This window comes from Apteryx mantelli, chromosome 3, assembly GCF_036417845.1.
Source record: "Apteryx mantelli isolate bAptMan1 chromosome 3, bAptMan1.hap1, whole genome shotgun sequence".
Taxonomy (NCBI): domain Eukaryota; kingdom Metazoa; phylum Chordata; class Aves; order Apterygiformes; family Apterygidae; genus Apteryx; species Apteryx mantelli.
Window position 1 is genome coordinate 73601782 of NC_089980.1, and position 23598 is coordinate 73625379.

At 40.4% G+C, this 23598-nt stretch overlaps 1 protein-coding gene across 1 annotated transcript in view; it reads right to left on the reverse strand.

The window, feature by feature from the left end:
- ARFGEF3 (ARFGEF family member 3) overlaps positions 1-23598 on the reverse strand; it is a 94759-nt gene that overhangs the window by 15915 nt on the left and 55246 nt on the right. Inside the window, exons 13-27 of the mRNA XM_067294772.1 lie at positions 22413-23323; positions 18583-18666; positions 17225-17391; positions 15790-15955; positions 13009-13116; positions 12587-12802; positions 12214-12324; positions 10641-10791; positions 9703-10017; positions 8015-8148; positions 6333-6478; positions 4613-4792; positions 3804-3948; positions 2515-2637; positions 295-398 (exon numbers count right to left, since the gene is read on the reverse strand). Of these exons, the coding sequence (XP_067150873.1) occupies positions 295-398; positions 2515-2637; positions 3804-3948; positions 4613-4792; positions 6333-6478; positions 8015-8148; positions 9703-10017; positions 10641-10791; positions 12214-12324; positions 12587-12802; positions 13009-13116; positions 15790-15955; positions 17225-17391; positions 18583-18666; positions 22413-23323 (3061 nt within the window). The remainder of the gene's footprint in view (positions 1-294; positions 399-2514; positions 2638-3803; positions 3949-4612; positions 4793-6332; positions 6479-8014; positions 8149-9702; positions 10018-10640; positions 10792-12213; positions 12325-12586; positions 12803-13008; positions 13117-15789; positions 15956-17224; positions 17392-18582; positions 18667-22412; positions 23324-23598) is intronic.

Consider the following 23598-nt stretch of genomic DNA (forward strand, 5'->3'; position numbering starts at 1 on the left):
TCTGAATCTGTAAGTATCAGGTTTTGAACATTTACATTCTTTATGGTCTGCTTTTCCCACATGCTCCTCAGGTCTGAGTGCTTTTATTTCCTGAGTTTTCCTACTGTTAGCTTGCCTGGAGAGTATGACAGTCCCTCAGACTGCCACTTTCCATCTGGCAGTGCAGGATATTACCATTAGGCTTACTGCACATTTGCTGTGATCACACAACTATCTAATCATCGATGCAAAGCCTGAAAGGTCAGCACTGTTTTCTAGGCCACGTTAGTATCTGTATGATATCATTCAGCGTACCTGAGAACATCTCCTGAGGTAATCAAGCGCGGGAAGGCACAAGTCTGTAGATGTGGATCCTGATCCTGGCACACAGTCACCCATCTCCTTACAATCTGCTTCCCCTGGGGATGGGAAAGGCAGCATCAGGAGGGACAGAAGAAAAGCAACACACACAGAATTAATAGCTCTTTTACATTCAGTTATGCCCTAATATCTGGACAGAGAGACCAGAAAACATCCTTTGTCTGATCTTATTAGATGGTAACTAGATGATGCTCATAAAAATGATACATTAATATGGGTCACAGTTTATATCCAGGCTTTTCTACTCATTTGCACTCCACTACCCTGGAAATTTATTCTAGCAGAAGTTCTTCCTTTTACTCCTTAAATATATGACTTTGTATTTTGTACTACAAAATCTCCTTTCGCTGTTTTTAATCCAGGCTTGGATCCATTTCGAGGATCACAGTTTCAACTGTAAGATACATCCTCAGGATTTAGTGTGTCAATACCATAGGTACTTCTAACCCTGTGGCATCAGCAAACTCCTACTTTTAGGTCAGCTTCAGTAGGCATATTAAATAAGCGGATCAGTTCCAAGACCTCCTGTTGCAGACCTCCTCCCTGGATAACTCCATTCACTCCGGTATTTTCCCCTTCAGCACAATCTGCTTTCCTCCCCTCTCAGCCAATGTTTTGCCCAACTGAGAATTCTTGGCTCATACCCATTTATCCAAGTTTAACCACATACTTCCCATTTAGTGCCAAATCTGAAGCTTTACTAAATGTCTTCATGCATTAAGATTTTACTGCCTCAATAATCTACTCTTCTCACAAGAAAAACAAGATTAATATGATCCACTGCTATTAAATCCCACTTTATTCTTCTTTTACTCCATTTCTTTGCATTTTCCATACCCTTAATTATTCCCTCCATAATGTATTTTATAGTCTTCTCTACTATTGAGATTGGCCAAATCAGCCACTATAGTTTGAATCCTTTTGTTTTTCCTTAAAATGCATGTAAACGGTAGTACATTTGCTATGTTTCAGTACTAAAGTCCTACAGTCCTAATACCTTTAACACAAAAAAGTCCTTGCTGTTGGACTTGTAACCACAAAGGGGACAGACTTATCTCATGAATAAGAAACCTAAACAAGAATAAGACTGGCTTTTAAGTCCCGTGAAGGGACATGAGTTCCCTCTACTGGTTCTGCACATGCAATTTTATTTCTTTCATTAAAGTAGTAATAATTACAATTCTGGTCTGTCATCACAAGTTGAATTCTGCCCCTGTTGAAATTAATGGTGAAATAATGTAATGGGACAGGATTAATGATAATGATCAAATCCCACTGCAGTTAGGTACTTCATTTAAATTAAAGGAAGTTGCTTGCAAATCTAAATATCTCTGTGGATCTTCAGCCTACGTTGTAATAATATACACACAAGGAAAAAAAAGTCTCATTTTACTGCCCATTAGAAATTTTGCAATTTACATAAACTGTGGCATCAATTTTCTCCTTAAGAAAAAGTGTCAAATTCCAATGATCAAGGCAGGCAAGGGAATGTGAACAAGGGGCAGAAAGACCCAACAGCATTCGCCTTTGTTCTGAAGTTTGGCGAAGCACCACAATTCCTTTTGCCGGGTCACCTTGACTTGACACTCCTGATCTCTACTGCCCTCAGTAAGACGATGGAAAGATTAATCATGGCGATAGACTGTTGTTATCTGCGATGCTCATGATCTCACTGAAGGTTCAGCAGGTTTTTGGCACTGCCTGTACCAAACACTACTGCTGCTGAAGTGGGTAAGAGCAGGAAGGAGCCATGTGGCTTTGATCATTGAACGCAAAACAGTCTCTGTTCTGTTGCAGACAATCTATGCTGCTAACGCACAACTCTGGACCCTTTCTGCAACATTCTGCAGTTTTGTGGGTTTTTTTTTTAAATGAATATAATCAAGTCCTGGTGCAAGTAAGACCAAATGAAGCAGATGTTTAATAATGAGATGAATCTTTGCTGATATGGCAACTTGAAAACTTGATAGCATTAGAAGTGTTTCTGAAATAATCCCTTGATCTTGATTTTTTTAAAGCATTCTGGGCTCAAAGTCTTCACAGTCTCTCCTCCCTGCTGTGCTCTGTACTATGTAGCAGGATTCTTTTCTTCTGTAGAATCAAGTTTGACATACCATAGCTTAACAGAATAAAAGGAAAAATAAAAATATTTACCCAGTCCTTTGACAAACTTCATAAGGCACATAATGTAACTGGTGGCAGCATTGGCAAAGACCTGGATGCTGTCTGTATTTAAAAATGCTTCAAAGACATCAAACACCGGAGCCTGGCGTTTCCCTGTGGAAATAACAAGGTGAGAATTTTTCTCCATTCCCAACAGATATGGTTTTCCCACAGTTTCTCAACAATTTAACTGAATCTATAGGATCTCTTCTATTCTGGGCAAACAGAGACAGAAATGTTCTAATGATCTCAGCAGCAAAGCCTAATATGCTTTCTCTCTTAGCTTCTGAAGGAACTCATGTAACCCTTCATAGGAAGTATGTATTACAGACTGCCTTCTTTGCCTCATCTATGCAAAGTATCAGCTTATCCCCACCCAAACGGTAACAGTTGGCTTGGGCTCTTGAACTCAGGTCATTAGCTGTTACACTTCTGGTAAGGTTTATGGTTTAGTTCTTGAGAACTGTCAAGATGACAGCAGTCTCATGGAAAACCCTGACTCTTCTGACACAGTGGCAAAATAGCCTTATTTTTCCTAAGTAGATTATCAGTCTTTAAAAGCTGTATACACTTGCATTTTGCCACCAAACGTAAGAGATCTGATGGACAAACTTTTAGGAGGCAAACCATATCTCTCATATATGACTTCAAACATTTAAAAAAAAACATTCAACTGTGGCAAATGAACAACCATACAAACAACCATCTCTTTCTGGGAGAGATGTAGAATTGTTCATATGGCAAACACAATTTGTATGAGCAATAGCAATTTGACTCCTCATGACTAAGGGCCTGGACAAGCACCTGCCTGGACTATCACACTAACTCACCTTAATGTATAAGACTAATATGTTTCACATAATGAGAAAATATACAGGAGAGTCCCTATTAGAAGTGGCAGCCATATGCAGCATGCTTTGTTTTCTCAAGCAGGGCAATGCTGATGGCCCAGCCAACCCCAGTGCTTCTGCACTACTGTTTTGCTCAAAAATACTCATATAAGTTTGAAGGATTTCTGTCTCATTCTACTCATCTGCCAGGGTCTAGAGGACAAAATGTCAGAACATTACCTCTGCTCTCCCCCGGCCCCAACCAATAAACTAGCTACTTCAGTACAATCCTAGAATATTGCAGTGCCACTGCAAGTTGTGAGTTGTACTGTTTCAGAGCAACTGTTCAGGTAGGGTATTTAAAATGTATTGAGTTATTTTCTATGTCCCAAAGAAATGGGACAGGGAAACAAATGCACATATGAAACAGAGAGTGCAGTAAGTCCTTACCCATGGAGTATTCTCCTACAAGGTACTCTTTAACCTCTGACTTGCTGCTGCTGTGCACTGTTTCCAGGGCGCTGAACAGGGGTCTCCATCCTGATTGGATCTGGGTAGAACACATTTCCACCAACTCTCCTATAGAGGTGATGACCTGCAGACAACATAGGAAAGCTTAAAAAAACAACCCCCAAAAAACAGACCTCACACCTTGCTGGACCACAGAAGGAATGAGGATGGCTCTGAACACATTTCTAGATTTCAATCCGTTTTATCTAGATTTTTAAAATCTAAATTAATTTTTTTTTAACATAGCTAACACAAAAGTTTTATTAAATTACTTTAAGAGCAGGTCTAAAGAAGAGCAGGTAAATGATCAGGGAGAGGGTTCTGAAAGCATGATGCTTCCGCAACTGGATGTTATCAGCTCTTTGAAGGTATGGTTCTAATGCCTGGTACATTAGAACCTAAAAAAAGAAATAATTCAGTAGGTAAAAATATCACTTTTGGGTATGTTTCTGAGGAAAGACCTAACAAAAGAACAGGGTCACTTATGCACCATTCAGTCATTCTACATAACAGAAAATCCATCAGGTTACACTGCACTGGAACAATGTGTCTGCACTCTTTTGCATTAGACACAGACAACTGCTTACCACAGCCTGTGTTGCTCACTTTGGCAGAAAGAGGCCTCCTGATTCCTTGAAGATGATTAAGAGGCACCATTTGAAGGGAACTAGTGAAACACTCAAGTGACTAAGTACACTCTGGAGATCATCCTTCTTATGGTACAGACCCCCTAATCAGGGTTGACTTGCCTGGTCTTGGACATCCTCATCACACAGCTCTAGCTGCATGATACGCTCAAAGGGGCGGAACAGCGCCTCGTTAAAGTGAAAATGAGAAGGTTCGTTCCAGTCTGTCAGCACTTCGGTGAGGATGTCATGGATGAAGGAGACAGCCTTCCGAGACACATGCCTCTCCTTATGACAGGCGGCCTGCAGGGAGAGGAGGAGCATGAGAGTTTGCCCAAGCAAAAAAATTGCTTTTTACTGAGACAATTTTAAGGGCAGCAGGCACTTGATGGTGCTGAACCCTAAAAATTGCTTCATCAGTAATGTGACTAAGGACCCCATTACAACAAAAAGGGGAGACTACTGGTATGGAAATGGGTCACTGAGACTCTGAGCTGCCTGGAGTCCCAGAGCTGCATGAAGGTTTACTGAAAATTCAAAAAGCATGGAGCTAAAAATAAATTTAACGATAGATCCCACAGAACAGATCTCATGGGAGGTGTTTATTACTGTCTTTGTTTTTACTGTGTGACCATTTTTCCCTTGAAAAGGGTAGTTTCTGCATATATACAACATACTTGATATTTGCATGACCAAATTTGCTTTTCATTTGGCTTTTTACAGAATTGAAAAGTGATGAGTATCTGTTTATTCTGGAAGAGCTATTTAAAAGAAATGCCAGTGCATCTGGATATAAAGTTACCCTGTTTTGAGCAACTATGTAGGTTATGCTGAATTCAGTCCTTTCCCTGATGTTGCTCCTTCCCAGTAATGCCCTCATCTGCACTGAAGTCAATCAAAAAGTCAGACCAGTCTGTCATTCTAAAAACACGGAAAGGATTCGAGGAGTCCAAACTGGCTTGTGATCTTAAAAGGTTTAAAAGTATTCAAAAAATGAAAGATATTTAAAGTGGTCTCAAGCTGGCATCCAAAACCAAATAAGACTTCAGTTTTCAAGATAAAAGGCTGTTAAAACATACAAATAAACTATCCTCTGTTATTTTTACTTCACTTAATGGTTTTCCACTGAGCCTTCCCAACAGCTGAACTCTGTTTTAAGGTATTTCAGACATTTTCATAAGTCAGTGAAACAAACTGCTGTGGCAATTTACTTAATTACTCATTTTAAACTGCAGAGAAACATGTTCCCAGTACACCTGGGCACATGACACCACATACCTCACTAGCAGAAAGAAAGCAAGTACTATACATTTACTCATACAAATGATACAAATCAAAAAGCTGTGAGAAGTCAAGACACCAGCATTTCACCAGACAACCTTTTCTCAGCCAAACTTCCTGTCTGATTTCATATGATCTATCTGTCACGTTATGTGGCTATCACTGGTATGCCACTGACTACGGTTCACAAGGAAGAAGGAATGGGAAAAAATGTTACCGTCTTCCCAGTCATGCTGGTTTTGTGTGGGAAAATGAAGTCTGTACCCTTTCATCAGAAAACTTGCTGCACAGACACAGAACTTCTTGACTGGGAAAGTGGATAGATGACGGAGTTACTTGTATCATAGATGGTTTCAGTTATTTAATGGTGCACTTCTCAGTGGCAGTACCACAATATGAGACACTGCACACAGTGTGTACAATACCCAAACAGGAGACTGCTTGTGACCAAATCTGACTGAGTATGGAAGACTGACATATATTTTAAGAGCCATCAAGTCTTCTCCAGTCATTCAGCTTCCCCATCTCTTGCCGACGTTCCTGTCTTCTCCCCATCTCCTACCTCTACGAGGTGAGGTGCCACCAGGCTCCAGCAGCGCATGAGGTGGAGCAACGGGCGCGATTTACTCCGAACAATTCTGAGCATGGCATCACCAAGTCGGAACAAATGAAGTGCACTTCTCCTGTCCTGCGTAGATTTTACTTCACCTACAAAAAAATAAAAGAAAATACATGGAAGCTAAGCAACAACAGCTCCTCCATCTCTAGATGTCTAAATTAAATCAGGTTAGAAATTATTGGTACGAATCCAGGAAGAAATCAGTGTAAGACAGTCTGCTTTTGGAGGCAAAAGAAGAGGAGATGGCTCTGAGTTTTAAGAAGAACTTATTAAATGCATTTCATTTTGATTTAAGTGATCCATTTTTTCAAACATTTTTATGACAAAAAACTTGGGGAAAATAACACATTATAATTCAGTTATGATATCCAGTACAGATAAGTGCAGGCAAGTAAAGCAAAGAGTTACGATAATTCACACTGAGAACCAAAGAGGTAGCTGCAAAAACCTTTGGTGGCATCTACAGGAAAGGATATGAATTGCAGATTATTTCATTCTGGTCTGTCCTGTATTTTTTTACCAAGGCAAAAGACGCAAAGCAGAGAATTTGGGAAAATGATCTTCTGCTCCCCATCCAGTAATATTTTTAATTTCCCATTGAAAAGAATTCATCTTCCTTTGCTCTTACAACGTTTGGAATTCCACTTCACTGACTCATTTAAAATATACTGGTGCTTTTATCTCTAATGAAAGACCTAATCAGCGAGCATACTACTTTTAATATAAAAATATCTATGCAATTATTTGCTCTATGCTAATTTTAATATTATTACTAACCACTGTTGATTGACTATTATATACAAAAAACATTTATTAAAAATGAAGTGATGAATGTTGAGACCTAGAGACACAGTCAGCAGGGGGAAAAAAGCAACAAACTGAAGTGTCACATTGAGAAAATGACAAGTAGCACTTCATGGAAGGGGAAAACCCATTAAATTTGAGACATACACCAGATAAAATTCACCTCTGCTACAGAACAGCATTAAACCTGTGCAGTTGAAATAACTGCTAAAGGCACAGTTCAAATTTAAGTGGAATATCTTCCTTTGGGTCTGGTCCTTCTGCTTTGTTTGAGACTGTCATGGAAACTACATTTCATGGGCTTTGTATTGTACAGGATATGTTCTACTTTGCTGGGGAAGAGCATGCAGGTCAGATCCCACTGCTTTATTTTACATTCTTCAGTTGTATGCTTTGTTTGCTACTGCTCGCTCAGTGAACACTTTTGAGGTTTTTTCCACTTTTCAAATGTCTAAACTAAATTCTACTATCTTAGGTCAACATTCAACCTGAGTTTCCTTACCAGATCAGACTCCAAAATGAAGCTGTAATTAAGTATCTGTGGATAACTAACACCTCCAAAGTCCAAGAATCAAATGAATACCCACTGATGTGTTTCATGACAGATGTGGATGTGGTTCCTGTCCAAAAAATCTTTCAACCTTTTCTAAAGGCTTTGAATTTTTCCTACAGAGAGTTCTTATTAGAGTAAATGTGTTTTACTGATATCCTTGAGACTTTCATTGGAAAAATTAAAACTATATGAATACAAAGCAAATTCTCTAAGCAATACAGTTGCATATGAAACACAGAACTTTGTAATAGATCTTCAGGTGATTTACCTGGCATTGCTAGGGAGTAATCAACTGTATCTGTGACTGAATGGAAAAGCTGGGATTGAGAAGCCTTCTTGAGCTGGTAAAGGAAGCCTGCCAGGGCCATCAAGTTTAACTTGTCAGTAGCATCTTCAAAGAGCCTGTAAGCAAAACAGCAGAGTCTAACTGAAAAATTCATGATATGGTAGCTTAAATATGTATGTAGGAGGAGAAGCCTTAGCTGTATACAGCTGATACGTGTTGCCTTTGGCAACAAACTGGTTTATTGAAGACTTTTTCATTTATATAGTGCTATAGAAGACTTTGATCCAGCAGCTTTATTATTTGGAAGGTGGGAAGCAGTGTTCAACAGCCAGCCAGAGCTCTTCCAAGATTCAAATGTAGCACCAAAGCAAAAAGTAATTTTTTCAATGAACCACGCCTTCACATTTACAGTACCTTAACGCCACAAGCAGTTCCTGAACTTGTAATGCAAAAAACAGTGAGGATATGTTCAGTCCTCATGATATAGATCATCATGGCTTCACTGACTTTACAGTTACAGCAGTTTGCCCCATCTGAAGTTTGAGCAAAATGAAATTTACTTGTACAAGGAATTAACTTAAATCTCAGACCTTAAGTTTTTGCACCTGAATTGCTATTCAGGAATATAAAGAAGAGGTGTTATTTTCAGCTGCAATGAGGCCTTAAAATGTAGAAGTTAAGATCTGTACCCTTAAAGCAGTAAATTCATGCTTATGTAAAGAGTAGATTTCCACAGAGACCATGATGAAATTTCACATGGTGTAGTCACAAGTTGACACAACTACAACTTCCTGGCATTCTGATTCATGAACAACTTTCTATTGTCCTGAACAATTGGTGATTGAGTCCTAACGAAGTCCATACTGAAGTAACACTGCAGAAGTCAAACCTGCATCCCTAAAACTACAGTACCATTATTATTCTTTAATGCTCAGAACTGTGCTGTATCACGAGCTTACTGAATAAACGTACTGTTCAAGCATAGAATCACACTCTTATAAACAGAGTCAGTATGCACTACTTTTTCTGCTGAATTTTATTTATAAATCCCTCCTATGGGCAGAGCGCAAGATGTCAGGTTGAGAAAAAAGGTATTAGAAGGATGCAAAACCAGGAAGTTTTCAACTGTAGCCTGGACTGCCAAATAAATAGCACAAATAGTGAGAAAGTCTGTGACACATCAGTCTGCAGACTGTGCTGTAGGGATGTTCAGCCCAGCCAGTGACTGTGCCTGGTAGCCCTTCCTCCTCCAGACACCTTGGGGCAGGCTGAGAGCAGCTGCTTTCTAACTGACACTGGCCTTGTCACTCAGTCCCCTCCTGTCAGGACATGACACCCACTTATTTTGCCTGCCTTAATGAACAAACACAATAGTTAAATTATGTTAATTTATGTGTGAGCAGGACACATGTCATTTAGTTGGCATATGCACGGTTGTACATAGACACAAAGAGCCCAGTGCTTCCAAAAAGCAGGGCAGGCACTGCAGAGGTGCAAAAACCCACCTCTTTTAGGAACCACTGTTTGTGTTGTACATGTAGCTCTCTTGTGAAACTCAACTGAAGCAAGTGGCTGCAACAGCCATAAAGATCAAGCCCCACCGCACAGGAGAAAGGTCAATTAGAGGTTTTGGGAACAGGGACTCTGCTTCCAGACAGCACTGCTCCTACCTGTCAGCTTGTGTGGAGAGTGTGAGAACAGCCTTAGCAGCACTGGTTCCACACAGCAGGCTGCCTCCACGGAAGTCAAAAGCTCTGCCCTTGCTGCCCTCCTTGATGAGTTCCTGGATGGAAACCGGCTGAATGACAGGATTGCTGCTGAGGGTAGTCTCCTGCTCAGGGGTCAGTTCCTGGGGAGAGTCCCCAGGCTCAGAGTCCAGGTGCAGGCCACTGGGGGCCTGCTGGGACTGGGTGATGGTCAGAGGGGGCTGGGAAGTGCCATCGCTGAAGTGAGTGTGCTCCAGCGTGCTGATGTACTCACACACCCTGAGAACAAACAGGAGAAGCAAAAGATGAGAAAAAAAAACCAAAAAAAAACCAACCCACAAACAACTCCTCCTCCCCTGAATCACAGGGCTTGCTAAAAAAATGCTTGGGTCTGTACTCCACACTCTTACTTAGGGACGAGTCAGAAGCACAGTGTAAGTAAAACTCTCAGCTACTTCAAAGTTACATCACTGTAAGAAGCCAGGTTACGTGGAAAGCCACTGTCAATTCACAGACGCCATTTTCTACATCTGAACCAGATACAACACACGACATTTTTTTCAGACTGCAGAACAGATGATCTCTGACTTTCAGACTGCATACAAATAATCTGTGTTCTTACATCCTTCGGCCTCCCATGTGCCTAGATAGCAAATATTTTAGGCACCAGCCCAGCAGCCTGAAAGACCCATCTAGGTTCCTGGTTCTGCCACAGTCTTCTGGTAACTTTGAGGTAACAGTGGTAACAGCACTGTCTTTTCTCTTATAGATACTGACAGTTTATTCACTCTGCTACTTTTTATACAGCATGCTCCCAGAGTACATAAAGCCCTTAGTCTCAGTCTGTCCCTTTCAGGCAACAGGGTATAAATTCTTTTCTGTTTTGGGAAAACCGCAAGTACCTGAACACGTGAGGCCAACAGTCCTGATTGTGGCTCCCCATCTCCAGGCCCACATTGAGGACTGCATCCATACACAAAACATGAGCGGTGTGTAGGCAGACTCCTTGCACTTTCCCTATCTGCTCCAGTTTCTGCTCGACTCTCTGTTTCACTGCAGCATGAAAAATAAAAAGAACATTACCTTCTCGAGCTTTTAAACAAACATTTTTTTGGTATATATTGTTGTAGCAAAGGTGTACAGTCTGAAAGACAGCTATAAAGGAATGGGGATTTTAGTCAAAAAACAAAACAAAACAAAAAAAAAAACCAGAGAACCCCATTTCTTCCTCATAAAGTTGTTGAAAAATAAAAATCCCTTCTGCTTAATTAGATGTGCATAAATAAATCAATGTCAGATTGACACCCCCCCCCCCCCAGATTCATATCTTGTTGCCCACAGAACAGACACAGCATTCCCAGTGATATTACAAGCTTCTCTCTGGAGCTGGCTAGATTTTTTTTTTTTTTAAACAAAATCTTCTTTGCTAAGAAGAAAAGGTTTTGTGGGTTTCATATCTATTTCAATAAAAAGATTCATCAAAAAACTTTTGATAATAGATACTTTTGTCAAAGCAAAACTAATCCTGATCTTAACTACAAGCATTTGGACATCGTTCTTTTTCATAAGAATCTCTGAAAAGCTTCATTTTCATGCTGTGTTAGAATGGAAACAAATCCTGAAGCTTTGCAAGCTTTCATAAAACAGACCTGTTGGCCTCTGGCCACCACTACTACCTCCTCTTTGCCTCAGCGTGGCCTGGCCAACATGCTTCAGTCATATGTAGCAGAATGGTCAAAAGCTAGCTCATGCTTAGGCCTGTTCAGTTTTGTTTTCTCTATAGAGACACTGAATAAAAGTACCAAGGAGGGCCATTTGTGAAACGCTATGTTTTGTTATGGGTTTCTTCCTATTAGAAACCAGATGTTATCAGCCTTACTTTACGTACATCTCCAACTAGCCATCAGAGATGACAACAGATTTTACTGACTTCCACAGGGTTTGAAGTAGTGTTACAGAGAAGTAGAACTTTTTGGCTGATACACAGGTAACTTTTTTTTTTTAAATATTCCAGCTTCATTTAGCACAGTTCAGAAACAGTTTTAAGTATCTGATGATGACAAAAGACAACCAAGGATGCATACACAAGCCACGAATAGGGACAGAAGCGCAGTTTATAATATTGTCACACAAAACATATTTAAAAAAGTATTATTTCTCTGATGCTCTCTGGTTGCATTACCAGATGCAACCAGATGCAAAAAATGCACATTTTGAAAATGCAGTTGGCCTTATCTGTTGTTCAACTGATTTCAGTTCCATATAGAATATAATTACAGTGTGACATAATGCTAAGAACTGAGGACAGCAGGACCTGTACTGAAGCCTCTAGACATACACCCCATATGCCTACAAGTGAGTGATACACAGAAGTGACATTTCCCTCCCTCCTTCTCCTGTGTGTGGCTAGATACCTTCCAGTCGCACCTCTGCTGGCATGATGAGATAAGGCAGACCATTTAACCACACAATTACCTTGAGCTATAGCATCACTGGGGTCTTGGATTTCTTTTTCCTCTTTCTCTTCTTGGACGCAGGAGGCAGCAGCCATTTGGGCAAGAGCAGATGCACAGTTGGCAGCAACCCCTGTGAAGCAGCAACACAACTACTGTTTAACCAGCATTTCTTCCCGAACCTCATGCAATCTCAGCAATAGGTGGTGTCAAGTGAAAGATGGCTGGATGCGTCTATGCTGTGGGGTAGGTGTGCTCCATGGGAAGTCCTGCCATCCTGGTTCTTTGATCACCCAGGACCAGCCCAGGATGCTTTTTTTCTTTCGCAAATTCCCTCAAGGAAAGTTACCACTGTATCCTATGAGCCTGCCATGACATCCCATGTGCAGCAGTACCTAGAGCGCAGCTCAATCGGGCTGCCTTCCTCAGTCCATCCAGGCTCAGGCAGATGGAGTCCTTCTCCTTCTGGTTCTGCTCCTTGGCTCCTTCTGCTCCCAGGATGAATGCCAGCCCCTTGGAGCTGCCTGCCATGCGGCCAGTCAGCGGTGTGGACAAGGTGTCAATCATGTTTTTCCAACAGCCAATTAAAAGGTATCGGGCAAAAGCAACTCCTGCATTGAGAAATGTGTTACTACTTCTGGAAAATGACACAACAGCAACTTTATCATCAGTGGAAAAAAAACAAGTCCTTTTCATCCTCTGCATGCTGGACCATCCGATTCATGCATAGAATGCACTGACATATTCCCTCAACCCTTAAATTGCTGTTCTAAAACCCAATCTATCTAAATATATTTACGGTATATAACTGCAATACCTGCAACAACAGAATCATCTGTCTTCCGGTTTTGGGAAAGAGGGGATTGTGCTGAAGCAGACGCCATCAATTGGCCACCAATTGCACTGCTTCCCAAGCCATCAATGTCTGTCGGAACAAACCCCCCCCCCAAAAAACAGCAGATTACTATTCAACATACAGCATAAGGAAAGTGTCTCCTACTGGCTCCTTGTTTAAGTTCTAGTGCTCCTGACTTCTCTGGTACACTTTTTAGTTATCTTTTCTGGCAGCCTTGGGAAACCTTGGTACAGACATGAGCTGTGGCATCACATGCTTTGCCCAGTATAACCAACTTTTCTTGAAGAGGGAAAAAGCCCACTCCCCCATACCCTTGAACTTGCACAGTCAGCAGAACTCTTGGCAAAGATTTCCTGGTATTTCTTACAGTTCAGGACTTTCTGCACCTTCGAATCTCCAGGTTTCTGAGTACAGCCTTTCATATCTTGCCAAATCCTGTATCTGGATGTTCCCAGATCTCAGTCTGAGTCCCCCAGATGCAACAGCATCTTATGTCCAAACTGCAATTTTTTAGTAAGCCTATGTGGGTTCAGCCTCAACAAAAGAAATGCAACCTTTTCTCCAACACAAAAGATTCTCATGTAGGTCTTTTGTTACTGGTAAGACTTAAATAGCCCTAGCTTCTCACAGACATTTTAATGTTGGCAACACCAGGTTGATTTCTGCAGCTACTTTCTAGCAGCTGCTGTCAGTCTCTCTCTTCTCCAAATACTTCAGGGCTGTTGTTTTTTCAAAGTTTTTCTCTCAGCTTCCCAACTGACTATTTATCACTCCATCACTAAGAGCAACACTGAGCTCAACACAATCAGCAAAAAAATTTCAGAACAGTGCCTTTTGATTACCAGTTAATGCCTTAGCTGCAGCTAGTGTTCTCCATGCATACACTGCTTTAATTACCTCCTTGTAATCATACAGTATATGACATTCGGGCAGGCAGACCATTTCGAATCAATATAATACCACAGGCATCCATCTGCCTTTCAGCAGATCCCATCTGATTTCTCCCTAAAAGGAAGGTAAGGATTGTTTCAAAGCATTTCTCAGGGATGCTCCAGGCTTTCAGGTTTTCACTAGCACTGTTTGGCATATCCTGTGCATAGCACAAATCTGAACCAAGGGGAATCCAATCAGTGGAAGGTTTCCAGGATCAGCCTCCACTATTTATATTTGTATTGCACCACAGGCATAGTGAAATGGTTTTGCTATGATATCAAGAAAGCAGCAGCTTAACCACTGTCACTAACAGATACCACATTTGCTAGAACTGAAGCTGAGAGAATTAAATGATGTTTTGGTTCAGTGACCAAAAGCACTCCTCCCTCCCACCACCCAGGCCCTCAGAGAGGAAAAAAAAAATCTGTATTTTTTTTTTTAATCTTACCGCTCCTTTACCAATGGTATCATGTCAGATATTCATGTGAAAGAAATCTCTTGCCAAATTGAAAAAGGAAAAAAATCTACTTCATGTTATATGAAACATTTTGTTTTGAAGTATTTTTTCCCTGTTGTAAATAAGTTACGTTGTAGGTACACCTCTCAAGTGTCAATTTGAAACAGAGGTCAAAGCTTTATTTTTTTTATTTCAGACAATTTGCTGGTCAACACAATACTGTGAGCATTACTGATCTATGCCAAACCACATTTTTCAAAAGAATACATTATTTAAATGAAGAATTTTATCTGATCTACTGGAATGCACTTCCCTCTTCAAAATATGCTCCCCAACAGGCATGCGGTGACAAAAAACTGATGAAAGAACCATGCTTTTAGAAGTCAAACAAATACTGGCCAGCTTTCTTCTGTAGTCATCTGACCAGAATATGTAAAATTCCCCTGCACACATACATTTTAATATACTTCTGGGCAGCTTTTAAAAATTGCATCTTTCTGAAAGATAGCAGCACCGCTGAGGGCATGCTGTGGAACTCAAAAGCTGCAGACCACATCTTCATTTTGTGTAAACTGCAATAGTTCAGCTGAGTTCAGTGAGTCACTTAACATATAGATGACTGGAGAGGGAAGCACTGGCCTAGCAGCAGTGCGCTTCAACCATATCCATTATGTATTCCCTATAAACATCAGGGTCCTACATTGCAAATCATTTAAAATACAGTGTGTCTAAAGGCAACTAAAATTTGTATTTTTACAGATAGGCTTTTAGGAGTAGAGATAAGTTAATGCATCCAAAAGCATCAGAGGAGGTATATTTCTTCCTGAAACGCCTGAAGTCCATCTGTACCTTCCAAGGTTTGGGGCAGCAGCCTCTCTGATTTAGTGACAGAGCTATTTTGGCCATACCCTGATCATTCACCTCAATTAGCAAGCATTCCTCCATGGGGGATAAGGAGGGAGTTCCACTCATTTGGACCCTGATAATAATTGTGACTTTAGGACTCTGCCATAACACAGATACAAACATATGCATCATGCAAACAGAATATTCCAGTCTATTCAGCTTTTGGCCACATTGGCCATAGAGAATCAAGACTACTATTAAGTTTCAGGGATTTTGTCTGTTGTTAAATCCAGGCTTCAAAAGGTTTCTGTCTGATCCAGAACAAACACTTAAATACCTGCCACAGTTAAGTCTGATTCCTTCTTCACTGGTACTTTAGTGAAACACCACACATAGCATGATGTCATGCTTTTCTGTATGTAATGGAGTCAAGCAGCATGTTATCATAGCTTGTTTTAGATGCGTGCCTTTGGAAGTTAGCCTTGCCACTACAACGTGGTACTGACCAGTCAGCATGGTTATAAGTGGAAGGCTGTGCTCTTCAGGGCTTCCCCAGTATCCAGCTTCCCCCAGCATGTTTCTTTCCAGTACCTGGTGGTACAGTTCTTCAACCCAGGTCTGGGAAAATACCATCAACACTCCACTGGACTGGACCTGCTTCATGAACTCCTTCTGCAGAGAAGCATAAAAGCCAGATATAAGACGACAGTAAGTCCTACAGCATAAGCCTCGGCCACCAGATCCACTCCTGAGCCTAAGGGAGAGCAACAGTGCAAATGAAGCAAGAACAAGAATTAGCTTAGGATCACAATGTGCCTATATGGTGGAGAATGACATGAACAAAGGAGCTTTCCCTTCTCTTTTCAGAGCTCATGCAAGATGCTAATCTTAATGGCAGTTTTTGCACAGTGACAATGGGACATGCTGATCTCTATTTCCAGAAGCTGGGGGTAGGATCTCAGCTCCAATAAAAAGATGTGGTGGCACCTAACTGTTTCCTGTTTGGCAATTAAGCCCTCTGCACAGAACGGTCACCACAGATGAACTGGGATCCAGTGAAATATCTGAACTATTTTCAGCTATAGTTAGTTTGCTCAGACCTGTTCTTCACACACCCTTAGAGAAGATTTTAAGTTACAGATTTGCTCTTACAGCTGCTAAGGAGCATGCTGGAACTGATGATGATGTTAAAAACCAGTTGTTTTTGGTATCTTCTAGAAACTGAATTCTTTTATATGAGAAGCTCAGCAGTGATGATACATTTTGACAGACTTTTTTCTTATGTTTCTGATTTTTTTGTTCCACGGTGTATCACCAATTTTTTATTTCTAGGAAAACTTTGAAATTACTCATCTTGGGCAACTTAGTTGATGAGCACAGCTTCAATTTTTGTAACTCCTGTAGCCTTCAAAAAACTCTTTTAAAAGCCCAAGAAGTTGAGAAATCTTAGGTGCTACAAAATTCATCAGTTCATATGACTAAATCTTAATTATTTTTCATTCAGATTCTACGCAAACTTCACATGTCTTCATCTGTATAAAGAGAAACCGAGTATTAAGCAAGGAATTTGTCATTATGCTCCAAAGTCATTGCAAGATGAAGGTATGTCGCTTTGGTAACATGTGCCCTAAGAATACTTCCTGCATCAACTGATGCTAATGAAGATTTGTTCTGAAGATGCAGTACCCATCTAAATGACTATTACCTTACTGATAATCAGTAAGCAGCATTCATTCCTCCCTGAACTACAGGAGAGCTATGTAATTCAGATGCATGACATTATTATGCAAGATTCATAAGCAGCTTGGAGAATGCTTCATTTGCAATTATTATTTCTCCACTTAACAAGGAGCATGAAGAACATACACGTGTGGGCTGTTTTATGCGAAAGGAAGCAAAACAATTTTTTTAAAAACAGTTTTCCTGTATTCCCCATCTCACCAGCAACACAGGGGCTTGGGCAGGCTTCTTTCTGTAGTAATCCGAGTTAGACAATTTTAGGTTGAGCAGCAGAGTGCAATGTGAGACCATGTAGAGACTGTCTGCATTCATCAGAGTCTGGAAGCTGAAATTTGGGTTTCCCTCAAATCCTGGTGAGTGCATCATACCTAACAAAAACACAGTGTGAGCTTTCACATTTTACACAGATATCGCCTGAAAAAAAAAAAACAACAGAAACTAACCCTAGCATTTCAGCAGCAACAGATTGCTAGAATGGTTAACATATCGTTAGTCGAAGTGACTTTATTAAAGTTATTGGAATAGAGAGTAGAAAAATAAATAGTCCATCTAGAATGCAGTGCTGCCAGGCAGAATGAACACTCCATCCACAGTCCAGCAAAACAACATGATTAATTTTAAATACACATGGAGTCGCAGGATTCAGTGGGATGACTGCCAGGCTTAAAGCAATGGGCAGGATACATCTGTGATGCTAACTGGGAAGGTGAGAATAGGCAGAGGCAAAGCCTGTGTACTTATGTGAAGCAGAGCATATAGTGCACCAGATGGTGCTAAAGAGGGACACAGGCCTTTTAACCTCCCAGTAAATCTGTTCCAGCTGAGTGAATTGCTGGATAGGGACCGGAGGGCTCAGCAACTTGCAGGATCAGGCTCTGACCACCATTAGGTGATGGCCTAGAGTTATGTGGATGAATATTTGGGGTCAAACTGCCTGGAACTTTTTACAAGTTCAAGCCCTGTTTAGTTCATGCAAGACCTGCTTTGTAGATACGCTGAGCACTCGCAGCTATGGCAGACCCATATTGCCATCTGTAAGTGCTCAGTACTCCTAAAAACAGTTTCTATGAAACTACCCCCTGTAGCCATGCTCAGTGGCATGGTCCCTTCTTCCCAGGTGGACTGAACTGCACATACAATTCTCCTCTGAGTTAGCTGACCTACTGGTAGAAACACACAAATCAAGTAGGAGCAATATTGAATCCCTGTAGTTTGAGCCATAAAAAAATAGAAAAACCCAGAAATATTCGAAAACCCCCATGACCCACAATATTTCAGGGTTGTCACATCAATTGTGAAATAAATTTATAGAACACCAATTAAGGAAGAATAAGGAGTAAGATTTATCCTAGAGGAACATTTGAAATAAACAAAAAACAGCTTCTAAGATTAGTTACATGATAAAGTAAAGCTGTGTCAATTGTTAACTGCTGAAGTGGTTTCTTGCGAATATATTCCTCCCACCATAAAGCTCATGCCTGTTCTTAGACAAAATACAGCAAACCATTAACATTAAAAAAAAAAGCCACACACAGAAAAAAAACAAATGTTTTTCTTGCCTCGTGAGGGTTTGAAAGCTCTGGGCTGCTGCCTTCTCGGACTTTCCACTGACGTCACTTTGGGGGCGTGGATAAGGTGAACAACTGTTTGAGGGTGGATTTAGAAAGAGAATAACTGTTCCAGGGTGGGTCTAAAAAATGCATAACTGTTCAAGGGAGCTACCTGTGTGGAAGAGGGGTGATAGGGCTGGCCACACACTATATCCACACGGATTTCCATGTGTTTGTGGTAGATTTTCTTGTGGTGAATGGTAGCAGAAAATCTTCACCTAGTTTTAAAACCATAACTATGTGCTTAAATGTAAGCCTATGAGTACATCTAGTGACTCCTTCATCACTGAAGGTAAAGACATAACATTTTGCTGTATGGAGATCATGACACTGAGAATATCTGATATCTAGAACATACTGATTTGAGGCCTGATATCTCTTAAATAAGTACCTCAGGAACTAGAATGGGCTAGAGGAATAAAAAATCCAGGGCAGAGAGATATTTAAGGAAATATGGACCAATTGCTTAAAAAAAAAAAGCAAAGCACTTAGTTTTGCATTTAAAACATAAGAAAATTGTGCAACACCCTGTACAATACTATTGCAATTAAAAAGAAAGTCTTACAATTGCATGTAATAGTGGCTACTAGCATATGCAAATTGAGTATGCATTTGAACACTCAAAAGTGTTTGGAAAAACCTGGTCCCTAATTTCCTCTAAAATATGGGGAAAAAACAATTTCCTCCAAGTACATTTGACAGATGCTCAGCTCTCAAAAAGCAGAAGAGTAGCTGATGTATAAACTTGCATTAATGCTTAACAACATAAAAGCCTTAACAACACAGCCACCAAAGGCTAAGGAGAAAAAACTGAAAAGATGTACTAAAAATGTTTGCTTTGACTATTCACACAAAGGCAGGCAATTGTTAGAATTAACTCCTTGGTACTGTAATTCATGAGAATAGCTATGCCTGCATTAAGTGAATACTGGTTACCAACTTTAATTATAAAAATCTGTCAACTGTAATGAAAAATGAGGTTAGCACACTGTCTTAATGGAGACAACAGTTCATTTAAATTGGCAAGGTCAAAGGAGATGTACGTAAACTGCAAACAATGTTTGGTACAAGTCAAGATAAAATTGAGAATTTTTAGATAACTCAATAATTTTTAGATAAAACATCACATTCCAGTGTCACTAAGGATTTTTTTGGCATTGTTTTTATCTAGCAACAAGTAAGGAGGAACTTTCTGAGGAAAAAATGAAACTTTAGTTAGGAAGATTTTTTTTTTTTTTTAATCAACTGACTGCAAAATCTTACTTTCCTGTAACTCTAGGTAGCTGACTTTGCTTTTTTTTTTTCTCTCCAAATTTCATCTGAGAACCATGCTGATATTCTTGTGCCAGGGCCTCAAATTCCTGCCTCCTTTCACTGTTTTTCAATCCTATGAATACATAATAGTATTACAACACTATTTAAGGAACTTTATAAGGAAGATTGTAGGAAAGACTATGAAATTGTATGCTAATGCATTTCCGCCCCAAAAAAATGCAAGAAAAATTGTCAAAACAAAGCAGTTACATGAGGAATCTCAGCAGAAACACAAAAATACTGTTTCTATATTGGCTAGTCTCAGAACTCCACTTGTTTCTTTTCTTAACTTGGTTCTTAACTGATATTCATATTTCCAAATGTATTTTTCAGGAATGATGCATGAATAGATGTTATAGATACTAGGAGTAGGCCCAGTTCCTTTAAAATAGTCATCTAATTTGTATCCTGAATTTCTGGTGTTAATGAAGCAGTCCTGAAGTAAGCACTCAATGTTCCCTACACCAGCAAAACATACCGGTGTCTCAGAAGGTCTCCAGGGAAAGTTCCTACCCTCAGACACATGTATTTCAACTTTATCAAGTGTCTCTCTACAAGTCTTCAGACTCAGCCGTCTCTCACCTATGCAGGAACACAAGTTCTTACCTCAGGAGGACTCATGAACTTTTGTTTAAGATCTGAGGTACAAGTTAAGTGACAGTTTTGGCTGGACTGGGTCCCATCGCAGGTGCCCAGATCTTGGGAGGATACAAAATCACATCTCTGTAAGAGCCACATCTCTAGGAAAATACCAGGACACATCCTCCAGACTATTGTAATACAGTAAGTTGCTACCATATTTTTGCATGATTTCTTACTGATGGACATTTTCTAAAAATATTTGATCAAATCAGACTGGAAACATAGCGTATTTTCTCAAGTACAGAGCTAACCACAGAAATGGCTTTCTTAGGAATGTAAAGGCTCCTCCTCAACTCAGCAGTTTAAGTCCAAGACTGTGTGCTTTTTAAAAAGAGATGTAAAATCAGAAATTATGTACTTGTGGAGAAATTGAGTGATATACTTCCATCTTTCTCACTGTATTAGTCATATTGAATTATCATAACAGCCACTTTTAGCCTTAAGATCTAGAAGCCCAACACTTTAAAACATGCTAAGGAGACGTGACAGGCAAAAGGCTAAGATAGAAGAAGTGGTATGTTTATTTACGTATGAGGGAACAGGCACATAAAAATTAGACCTAGAATTCTAGTCCTAGTCTTTTGCCACAACCTCAAGATCATTCATTCTTTTTCAGGAAAAAGAAATCCTCTGTGAGAGGTAGGATGCTTTTGAGCACCTAATTTAGGAATGTAATTAATATTAATATCCCCTTTAAGATATGTCCTTTCTGTGATATAGAAAGGCCACTATGTTTCTTAAGAACACCATCTAACATTTTCCTGAATTAGGGCTTATTTGGGCAGCATTTAACTACAAATATTAGAAGAACCAGCTTATTTGTGTGGTGTTAATAAGACATTCACCCCACTTCATATCTAAATTATGCTGTATGATGACAGGAGGCATCCCTTCTGACTCTGTATGAGTTTAATATGTGTGACGAGAGAGCACAAATGAATGAAGCAATGAAAAGGAGCGATGGGAAAGGCAATTGTGGTGAATTAAGTTAAAGAAACAGAGAAATATATTTCAATGAGCATTTTCACGTTGGACATTGTCAGGAAAACAAAGCCCTTCTATAAATATATATATATACTTGTACACATTTTAAATATGCTATCAACAGGACAAACTAGCCTTCAAATAGCCAATTTTTTGCTCAGCTGACCAAGTCAAGATCCCAAAGATTCTCACCCTGAGAGAACTGCAAGTATTTAATCTCTTAAAAATGTGGGATCATTAACTATTTTTCACTTGGTCTGAGTCTTGAACTTGAGATTTCCTGTCATGATTGCTGGCAATATAGAAATGAATGAAAAGGAGGGGAGTCCCTCCTCTTTTTTTTTATCCTTTCAAGAGTTTACAGCTGTGGGATTCTTTTTTGTCATCTTTGCAAGGCTTGGCATTACTAATAGTAATGCACTAAGCTACTTGAATCTCTTTTAAAACTGGTGATGCCAACCACTCCCCAATCTTCATGCTAGGAGGTGACCCCAACCTCTCCTTAATGACAGGACATGCAAAACTTCTCAAAAGATCTTCACAAACCTGTGAAGAGGTACCTCACTACAGAAAATTTGCCTTCTCTCTCCAGGACATGTCTCTGAGGACATAATCCAGAGTCTGAGTCAATGGATTGACATCCCTTTGGATGAGGGCCTGCATGTTCATTTTGCTTCATCCGAAACAAAATGGGTACTGCTGTAGTGGAACGTGCTTTGTAGAGCACAAAACTCCTTATCCTGGATGTGTTCTCTGAGGATTAACTCCTACAAGAGAGGCTGTGTACAGTGCTACTACAGTGTGCATTTTGGTTAGACAGTAAATATCTGCTTGCAAACCTGAGCAGAAGGTTGAAGAGAAGCTCTGCAGTGCTTCATCCACCTCCTCTATGCTGGGGAGAGCTATAAGCCGAGGAAGAAGAGCTTCAAGTGACTGAATAAACAGCTGTGCACTGTGCTGATCTGCTTCCTGGTTTTTCAGCAATTTCAGAGAGAGAGCAGCAGTGCGTAAGGACCTGTGACCTGGACAGTCCCGTGGTGTCTGCTCCTCATCAGCCAAAGAACAATTGTCAGAGCCTATGTCTGAGACATCTGATCTGCCAGAGTCTTTCTCTGCTGCCATGGAATATTGGTCACATGAATCAAACTCAGTCCTAGAGAGGTCCTGGTCATCTACACTGAAGTTACTTTCACTGTATCTGGATCCATAGGACCGGGTCTTGCAGTCAACTGATAAGAAGTTTGTTATGTCCGGATAGACTATGGTGTGGCTTCTCTGAACAACATCTGGCTGGTCAATGGTTTCTGACTCTGCTTCTCTGTAATGAATCTCTTTGCTTTCATGTCCAGCTGGAGATGGCAGCGAGTTTTTTTGACTTTCCAGATTATCCTCTGGAGTTGTCTGTCCCATATCCCCCTCTAAAGTGGTCTGACCGGTGTCTGTGGTAACACTAATGCTAATATCAGGACTCTTCTCATTTCCTGATTCCCAGGCAGGATGTTCTGAGGACAGGATGCGCCTCTGCCACCTGAAGTCAGCATCGTTGATCTCCATAGAATCCCTGCTCGTCTCAGTCCCATCCTTCAATTCTTCCAGGCGCCAGAGCAGCAGGTGTATCTGCTCCTCACTAAGACCCCTCCCTCGGCTTAGCTCATCTAATGCTCCAAGCAGGGCAAAGACGCAGGACACTGAAGCATAACATGCTTCAATACCACCTTTTATGCAAGCTTCTGTCATCCCATCCATGATACTACAATTAAAACAAACAGTTTATTCTAAGTTATGCAGCCTCTTCCAACAGTGAGCCCATGTGGCTATCATCCAACACCATCCCTCCATAACCAAGAAAAAAAAAAAACAGAAGAGAAATTATCCAGTAAGAGTACTCCTGAGAAAAACAACTAGAATTAGAACAAAGGATTACACCTCCCATGTGGATGTGGCCATTCTGTAAGGGGAGTGGCAACCAGGGAAGTAGCCACCATGCATTTGTAACAGCATATACCACATCTCCCTCTATAGAGG